Source organism: Schistocerca gregaria, chromosome 6, assembly GCF_023897955.1.
Source record: "Schistocerca gregaria isolate iqSchGreg1 chromosome 6, iqSchGreg1.2, whole genome shotgun sequence".
In the NCBI taxonomy this organism is placed as follows: Eukaryota; Metazoa; Arthropoda; class Insecta; order Orthoptera; family Acrididae; genus Schistocerca; species Schistocerca gregaria.
Window position 1 is genome coordinate 485904906 of NC_064925.1, and position 9920 is coordinate 485914825.

Genomic DNA, 9920 nt, shown 5'->3' on the forward strand with positions numbered 1-9920 from the left:
TTTCTATGCAGTATCAATGTCTTTTATTTAACCGTGTTATAAAGCAGCAAATATTTAGAAAATTCTGATCTGTAAACCCCTTACATAATACTTAATCTTTCTTCTGCGAAGTTGTGACTGCTTTATCTATAACAAAAGTGACATTACGATGTTACTTTATTCCCCTTTTGGCATGATACAAATGTAAGAGCGTTCGTAGCTCCGTTTTTCCAGAGGCATTTGGGCCATTTTATTTTAATCTTTCTTTATTTTGCAAAATGAACAAATTCTCATTTTCCTGTTATAATTCTGTAATGCAAATCTTCTGCGGACGTTTAAATTGGGTTGTAAGTGACTTGTTTAGAGACACAACAGTCGAGGGTCATTAGCGCGCTGTCGTTAGTTAGTTTATGGAACTAGCACCTAAATTCGAAGCCCAGCTAGCGCATTACAACGTGGTCTCACTTACATGAACATCAGCTACGTATGCAGGTATTCGTCACCAAGCACGTTCTTGGCCGACAGTGACCATTTTGGCCCGAATTCAGTTTTGATTGAAGCTAGTAAAGCCAATGAACTTGGTTTTATTCAAACTGGAAAATAATGAGTAATAAAGCAACTTCAATTGAAAATGAGAATAACAGCACCTATTTAGCGCCCTTGAACTGGGGCCTTCTCATTGAGGTTTTATGATACACTACAGCACGGTACTTACTAAGCTAATACGAAAAGAACCACTTCAGGCACCGTGAAAGCAAGATAAGCGAAATTAGAGGTCATTCGGAAGCAGGTAGATAGTTTTTTCCCTCCATCCGTTTGGGAGTGGAACAGCAAAGCAAATATTGACAACGAGAAGTATAACTGTCATGATACATTATTGTGTCAATGTTATGAAATATTTCTCGTAAGAACTGTAAATAAAGAAATGAAAAGCACAGGCACTAAGATCACGAAACTCGTGTTAACTGCCAGACAAACATTGTCAACTGCAAGAAAGAACCTCTCTGCAACGTAGGGTATTGTGAGACGTTGTTGGAACGAGAAGAAAGCTAAAGGAGATTGTAACTTTTGTCTTCAACTGATGGCGTGAACAAACATGGAGAATTACGAGGAAATTTTCCTTCTTTTCCTTAAAAATAGTTTACTTAAGCTCTAGGGCGTATAAAAATCGACTTAAATGCAATTAAATATTAGTAAAGGCTACAAAAAGATTAAATAAATAACAGTTTGTCAAAATGTGACCTATTTTTCCTTCACAACGAACTTTACTGCAATGTGTAATTTTTTACATGTACACGCACAGACAGTCGTCTCCCTTGATGAATGTGGGCCGGTTGTGTGCCGGTTAGAAGCTGCCCGCGGTCCAGTTCCGTCGGAACAGGCCTCCTTTCATATGATCTGTTTTCATTTTATCAGTAATTTTCCCCCAATCTCCAGCATCAAAGAATCATCGGAGTGTATTACTACACATACCCTGCTACCCTGTAGTCAGGGCTGCCTATAAGAGAGCTGAAATGTTCCAGCATATTTCTCTTTCAGATTACAGTGGCTCTGAAGATTCAACTAATGTACAAATACTTTGAAAATTTCTTAGGTAAACTCTGTCCAGATGAAGGATACTGCGGCATTGAAGAAGCTTTTTACTATTACTCAGCCCATACAACAAAACTGTTTAACACTTCATTAATTTATGAACAGTATGTAAATGTACAATTATTAAAGTACCCCCCCCCCCAACACCAAACGATGGGTCGCAGAGTATATCTGTGCATGTAGTTGTACCTATAGATGTAGGTCCACCTGGAGTGTTTAAAATGGCTCATGGAGTCCTATGTGAACCGACTACTTCCAGAGAACGAATGCGGTACCTCAAGCATTGCGAAGGCTCCAGTTTATCTCAATATTCTCAGCCATGACCATTACGTTCTGATGGAAACGTTGGATATTTCTCAAGCTTTTGTATTGTAGTTAGAAATACCCTGTACTCGCGCACTGTAAATGCTGCATATGCAAGTGGTCGTGTAATCGCCCGCGCACCGACCTGCAGAAGGCGGTCTCCGTAGGCGGCCAGCTTCTGGACGAGGAAAGGCGCCAGGGGCAGCTCCGCCCCCGCTTCCTCCGCCTCCGTCAGCGGCGGACCTCTCAGGAGCTGCAGGCTCTCCTGCGAGCCGCTCCCCACCGTGGCCATGCTGCACTACTAGCGATAGCGAGGCTCTCTCGTCGCTGCAGCTGTGTTCTTATCTCGTGGACTTCGCACTTATTTGGATAACGCAACAGCCTCCCACTAGTGGGAGTCGCGCATCCGTTAATTGCAGTACAGTAGTTATTACCTTGAAAGTCCTGTACAGCTAAGAAGGCATCGGCGAGGAAAGATATTATGTGAAGCGTCATTCCGCTACCTCGATACTGGTGTTTTTCTCTTTAGTGCAGGTGTGTTGACAGTTATATTGTTGTAGTACAGGGTGGTTATAATTAAACTTTAGCTACTCGAGCTAGTGTTGAATGAAAACTACACTCTAAGTAAAAAAAAAAAAAAAAAAAAAAAAACAGACACACCACGAAGCAATGACTAGAAGTGATATCAGGTGTTCCCCAGGGAAGCGTCCTGGGACCTCTGCTGTTCCTGATCTATATAAATGACCTGGGTGACAATCTGAGCAGTTCTCTTAGATTGTTCGCAGACGATGCTGTAATTTACCGTCTTGTAAGGTCATCCGAAGACCAGTATCAGTTGCAAAGCGATTTAGAAAAGATTGCTGTATGGTGTGTCAGGTGGCAGTTGACGCTAAATAACGAAAAGTGTGAGATGATCCACATGAGTTCCAAAAGAAATCCGTTGGAATTCGATTACTCGAGAAATAGTACAATTCTCAAGGCTGTCAATTCAACTAAGTACATGTGTGTTAAAATTACGAACAACTTCAGTTGGAAGGACCACATAGATAATATTGTCGGGAAGGCGAGCCAAAGGTTGCGTTTCATTGGCAGGACACTTAGAAGATGCAACAAGTCCACTAAAGAGACAGCTTACACCACACTAGATCGTCCTCTGTTAGAATATTGCTGCGCGGTGTGGGATCCTTACCAGACGGGATTGACGGAGGACATCGAAATGGTGCAAAAAAGGGCAGCTCGTTTTGTATTATCACGTTATAGGGGAGAGAGTGTGCCAGATATGATACACGAGTTGGGATGGAAGTCATTACAGCATAGACGTTTTTCGTCGCGGCGAGAACTTTTTACGAAATTTCAGTCACCAACTTTCTCTTCCGAATGCGAAAATATTTTTTTGAGCCCAACCTACATAGGTAGGAATGATCATCAAAATAAAATAAGAGAAATCAGAGCTCGAACAGAAAAGTTTAGGTGTTCGTTTTTCCCGCTCGCTGTTCGGGAGTGAAATAGTAGAGAGATAGTATGATTGTGGTCCGATGAACCCTCTGCCAAGCACTTAAATGTGAATTGCAGAGTAGTCATGTAGATGTAGATGTAGACGTAGAATGTCACGAAAATCGTTACACGTGTTGTACATGTACAGGCAAACAAATGACTACAATTTCGAAAAGAAATGGATGAGTAGTTCCAAGGGAAGACCTTAACAAATCGAGCAAGTCAATAACGCAGTGTCCGATACCTGGCGCTTATACAAGCAGTTATTCGGATTAGCATTGATTAATAGAGTAGTATGATGTCCTCCTGTGTGATATCGTACTACATTTAGTTCCACTAGTGCATTAGATCATCAAAATGCCGAGTTGGTTGGAGAGCCCTGCCCGTAATGCTCCAAACGTTCTCGATTGGGGAGAGATCCGGCGAGCTTGCTGTCCAAGGTAGGGTTTGGCAGTTATGCAGACAAGCAGTAGAAATTCTGACAAAGTGCGAGCGAGCATTATATTGCTGAAATGTAAGACCGAAATGGCCTTCCGTGAAGGGTAGCAGAAAGGGGCATAGAATATCGTCGACGTACCACTATGCTGTAAGGATGCAGCGAATGACAACTACAGCGGTGCTCCTATGAAACGAAACGGCACCCCGGAACACCACTGCTGCTTGTCGGGCTGTTGTACCATCGCTGTCCGACGCGTCTCCAAACATGTCGTTTGGGCTCAGTTCGAAGCGGGGCCGCATCAAAAAGACAATTCTACTCCTGTCAGTGAGATTCCAGGCCTGAGACGTGTCCGAAGACACCCCGTACAGCGGTGGGATCCCAACCTGACTGGCGCCTGCCATATGGCTCAACAACCAGGAATGATGGTCTGGGATGCCATTTCTTTTCATAGTAGGATCCCTTTGGTTGTCATCCGCGGCAGTTTTAGAAAATGGCGGAATGTTGATGATACTGAACGTCCCGTTTTGTTGCCCTTCATGGCAAGTCATCCAAAACATTTCAGCAAGATAATCCTTGCCCAACCACGGCGATGGTTTGTTCTCTTCGTCCTCGTGCTTTCCAAACCCCTCCTTGGCCAGCACGTTTTCAAGACCTCTCCCCAATTGAGACCGAATGATTTGACGAGCTAATAGGGCAGAATTTGGCAAGATATCTCTCAGGAGCACATACAACTACACCATCAGACAAAACTAACTGCTTGCGTAAGGACCAGAGGTTGTCTAACGCGTTATTGATTTGCCCAATTTTGAAGCTCTTTCCTTTGAATATATCATCCAGTTCTTTTGAAACTGTAATCACTTCTATGTCTGTATATGAACATCACGTATACCGATTTCCGTATCATTCGGAGAATTCCGTTGTGGTGCATCATCTGCTACCCTTAGAGTGTGTCTTACACATTACGTAACAAAATATAGATGTTCAGTCTTTGTTCTCACCTTAGAAGAACAAGCAGATTACCTTAGTCTACCTTTCTCGTTCGTATTTGGAAAAAAATTTCACATATTGTGGAATGCTTGCTGTAGTTTTTATTTGATCATATCTGAAATGTTATTCTTCCACGTTCTATACATTCTTGTATGTTGGCACCAATTATTCTCCCACCAAGATAAAGTTTTGTTGTTTCATCATATACGACAACTGTACACACTTAGGGCAACGTAGTAGAGTAGTAATAGTAGATTAGTAACCACTTCGTGACTTTCTTCGGAAATGCAGGTGCTATAACCTTATTCCTACACTTTGTAAGGGATGTATCAATTTAGGGCAGACACATTTACCGAATGAAGAAACACTGCCAATGGCCATCTTCTCGTTCATCTGAAAACGCTGTAACAGTTCCAAAACCGATCATAATTGTCTTACCCACACTTTATATGATCGTAATAAGTTACAGTTTCTGCTTTCTTCTTGCAAAATCTATTACTTTATTGGTCTTTCCTTGTTCATGCATCAGGCATGTATATATACTAGACTACAATTTCACAGTACCCTACAAGACCGCTGTTACAAGTTTTTAAAACTACACAGCCTTCAAGAGGCTTAGCTTTACTGAACAAAAATTGTGGGGAAATATCTGGTTTGATACTCCCTAATATTCCGTCAAATGTAAAATTTTCTTCCCGTACAATTATAGCAAACTGCACCCTGGTACACCAGTTGTCAGCAGTAATATGTTGCCACTACTTGCTAAGGGGGTAGACAGATTCATTATATCTGATGGGCTGTGGGATGTGTTGAAAGAACCTTCCAGCTGTATGCCTACATATGTTTCAAAGTTCGTATAACACAATTTTCTGCTGTCTATCAGAGCAGTAAACATTATATTGTATTTCTTTGGCTTCTTTGGGGATATTTTTGGAAGGAACATGGTCCTCGAAAAGGAACGACCTACTCGTAAATTGCCACTTATGCAACAGGGGTATACAACATAAAAAATTCATCTTGCAATTGTGCAATACGATCACCCACAGCCGCTGTAGCTCCGAACAGGGCAGCACGGTGGATAGCACACTGGACACGCATTTTGGAGAACGGTGGTTCAAACCCCAATCCGGTCTTCGTGGTTTTGGTATTCGTTGATTTCCTTAAGTCACAAAAGCCAAAAAGGTTTCTTCGAAAGGGCACGACAGTTTCCCTTCTTTATGCTTCCGTAATCCGAGCATAGACTTCGCTCTCATGACGTCGCTTTCGAAGAGCCCTCGTCGTCGACGGGACGTTAAACAGTAACCTCCTCCACCTCGTCTCTAGCGCATTTACGGTCCTGGGAAACTTCGTAAGTTCCTGCGTATAACAAAAGGCCCAACATAGCATTCATCTCCAAAGGTCTGCATCCTGTATGTAATAATATCTATCTAACTCTCCACGAACGTTCATGTTGTGCATAAAGCGTACATACGAAAATCATCCATCAATTTATCATCAAAGTAAAGAAATAAAATCACCTTTGAAGTCATTGCAGCTGTAGCGAGTGCTAAGGTGCCATGCTAACAAAAAACTGAAGCACCCAGAAGACGTAGTCGGATGACACTGTTCTTCGTACGCATACACACAATCGGCGAGTAGGTAAATTATTACAGTTGCAGATCTCTGTGGCAAGTAGAGCGGCCACTAGAATACGTTAGTGTTGTTCGTCTGTAGTGTTGGTCCCATGGCTGATAGGGCATTAACTGGTGTGAATAGCGTCAAATGTTGAGTGATCACTGAGCAGCACATGGAGGTATTTTGTACGCGCGTAAGCGTTATCGGAATCTGACATAGGCTGAAAGGCTCCCCATTGTGGGTTACTATTAGTTCGGCTGGTCTAATAGTGCAGCATCCATATTTGTAGGAAATCCACTTATTTTAGTGGCTGGTGGACTGCACGGGAACTTTGATGGGAGTCATACTCGTCATGGAGGTTCCAGTCAGCCACGTCCTGGCCAACACGAGGGGGGATATTCATATTGTGCGCCAAGCACATGTTACCCCATTCGCATCTGCGACTGACATCCGAGAAAACGTAATGGAACCCAACTGCATCGTACTGTGTATTCCGGAACCGTTACTTGGAGACAAGCAGCAGGGTAGCGGAGTGCGTGTGGAGTGAACATGGGGTTCTTTTAGGTTAGAGAATTCCCTCCCTAGGCCCGACAAGACGCCTCCTGAGACGTTGCAGGGTAGGAGTAGGCAAAATGCAGCAGGGAATAAGAATATTAATGTGCTACTAGTAAACTGCAGGAGCGTCTATAGTAAGGTCCCAGAACTGCTCTCATTAATAAACGGACACAATGCCCACATAGTACTAGGGACAGAAAGTTGGCTGAAACCAGACGTAAACAGTAATGAAATCCAAAACTCAGATTGGAATGCATACCGCAGAGACAGGCTGGACAGTGAAGGGGGAGGCGTGTTTATAGCGATAAGAAGTGCAATAGTATCGAGGCAAATTGACGGATATACGAAATGTGAAATAATTTGGGTGAAGGTCACGGATAAAGCAGGCTCAGACATGGTAATTGGATGTCTCTATAGGCCCCCTGGCTCAGCAGCTGTTGTGGCTGAGCACCTTAAGGATAATTTGGAAAATATTTCGAGTAGATTTCCCCACCAGGTTATACTTCTGAGTAGAGATTTTAATTTGCCGGATGTAGACTGGGAGACTCAAACGTTCTAATCCAGTGAAATTTTTTTAAGTGCTTTATCCAAAAACTACCTTGAGCAGTTAAACAGAGTACCGACTCGTGCCGATAACATATTAGACCTTCCGGTGAGAAACAGACACGAACTATTTGAATCAGTTAACACAGAACGGGGAATCAGCGATCATAAAGCGGTTACTGCATCGATGATTTCAGCCGTAAACAGAAATATTAAAAGAGGTAGGAAGATTTTTCTGTTTAGCATAAGTGACAAAAAGCAGATTACAGAGTGCCTGATGGCTCAACACAAAAGTTTTGTCTCAAGTACAGATAGTGTTGAGAATCAGTGGACAAAGTTTAAAACCATCATACAATATGCGTTACATGAGTATGTGCCAAGCAAGATCGTTAAGAGTTGAAAAAGAGCCACCGTGGTACAACAACCGAGTTGGAGAACTGCTGCGGAAACAAAGGGAACTACACAGCAAACATACGCATAGCCAAAGCCTTGCAGACAAACAAATATTACGCAAAGCGAAATGTAGTCTGAGGAGGGCTATGAGAGGCGTTCAATGAATTCGATAGTAATGTTCTATGTACTGTCTTGGCAGAAAATCGTAAGAAATTTTGGTCTTATGTCAAAGCGGTAGGTGGATCACAACAAAATGTCCAGACACTCTGTGACCAAAATGGTACTGAAACAGAGGATGACAGACTAAAGGCCGAAATACTGAATGTCTTTTTCCAAAGCTGTTTCACAGAGGAAGAATGCACTGTAGCTCCTTCTCTAGATTGTTGCACAGATGGCAATATGGTAGATATCGAAATAGACGACAGAGGGATAGAAAAACAATTAAAATCGCTCAAAAGAGGAAATGCCGCTGGGCCAGATAGGATACCAGTTCGATTTTACACAGAGTACGCGAAGGAACTTGCCCCCCTTCTTGCCGCGGTGTACCGTAGGTCTCTAGAAGAGCGTAGCGTTCGAAACGATTGGAAAATTTCACAGGTCATCCCCGTTTTCAAGAAGGGACATCGAACAGATGCGCAGAACTACAGGAACTACAGACCTATATCTCTAACGTAGATCAATTGCAGAATTTTGGAACACGTATTATGTTCGAGTATCATGACTTTCTTGGAGACTAGTAATCTAGTCTGTATGAATCAGCATGGGTTTCGAAAATACCGTTGCTATTCACAATATACTTAAATGACCTTGTGGATGACATTGGAAGTCCACTGGTTTTTTTTTGCAGATGATACTGTGGTGCATCGAGGGGTTGTAACAATGGAAAACTGTACTGAAATGCAGGAGGATCTGCAGCGAATTGACGCATGGTGCACGGAATGGCAATTGAATCACGTAGAAAGATAGAACCCTTATCATTTAGCTACAGCAGGTCAGCAACTGGAAGAGTTAATTCCATGAATTATCTGGGAGTACGCATTAGGAGTGATTTAAAATCGGTAAAGCAGATGCCAGATTGAGATTCATTGGAGAAATCCTAAGGAAATGCAATCCGAAAACAAAGGAAATAGATTAGAGTACGCTTGTTCGCCCACTGCTTGGATACTGCTCAGCAGTGTGGAATCCGTACCAGATATGGTTGATAGAAGAGATAGAGAAGATCCAACGGAGAGCAGCGCGCTTCGTTACAGGTTCCTCTAGTAATCGCGAAAGCGTTACAGAGATGATAAACTCCAGTGGAAGACTCTACAGGAGAGACGCTCAGTAGCTCAGTACGGGCTTTTGTTAAATTTTCGAGAATGTACCTTCGCCGAAGAGCCAAGCAGTATATTGCTCCCTCCTACGTATATCTCGCGAAGAGTCCATGAGGAAAAATTCAGAGAGATTAGAGCCCACACAGAAGCATACCGACAATCCTTCTTTCCATGAATAATACGAGACTGGAATAGAAGAGAAACCGATAGAGGTATTCAAGGTACCCCCCCCCCCCCCCCACACACACACACACACCGTCAGGTGGCTTGCGGAGTATGGATGTAGATGTAGATGTGGATGTATATTGTGGTATTACTGTTCCAAGGGTAGACTGCTGTTAAGACAACAACACAGAACTGCGATTGGAATGGTACAGTGACAATGAAGCATGGACTTCTAATGGGTGGCATTGCTCTGTGCTCGGTGATGGATTGGGGTTCCGCTCTACCTCGAATGACTAATGTGTGGGAGACGTCCACTTCTTCCAAATGACCGGCGGTATTACCCCGGCCTTATGGTGCAGGGAGCCATTAGGTATGATTTCAGGTCCACACATTTATTATTGATGGAACGTCGCAGATAGTCTGTGTCCTTCTTGCGTTACCTCTCAAGCGACAGAATCGTTGTCCTATTTTACAACAGGACCATGCTTGTCCAGACGTGGCACGAATCTCTATGAACTTACTGCGTGATATTAAGGATCTTC

General features: G+C 43.0%; 1 protein-coding gene across 1 annotated transcript in view; it reads right to left on the reverse strand.

Moving 5' to 3' along the window:
• LOC126278591 (uncharacterized) overlaps positions 1–2181 on the reverse strand; it is a 91891-nt gene extending 89710 nt beyond the window's left edge. Inside the window, exon 1 of the mRNA XM_049978803.1 lies at positions 2021–2181. Coding sequence (XP_049834760.1) covers positions 2021–2167 — 147 coding nt within the window. The 5' untranslated portion in view covers positions 2168–2181. The remainder of the gene's footprint in view (positions 1–2020) is intronic.
• Positions 2182–9920: the final 7739 nt, after the last annotated feature.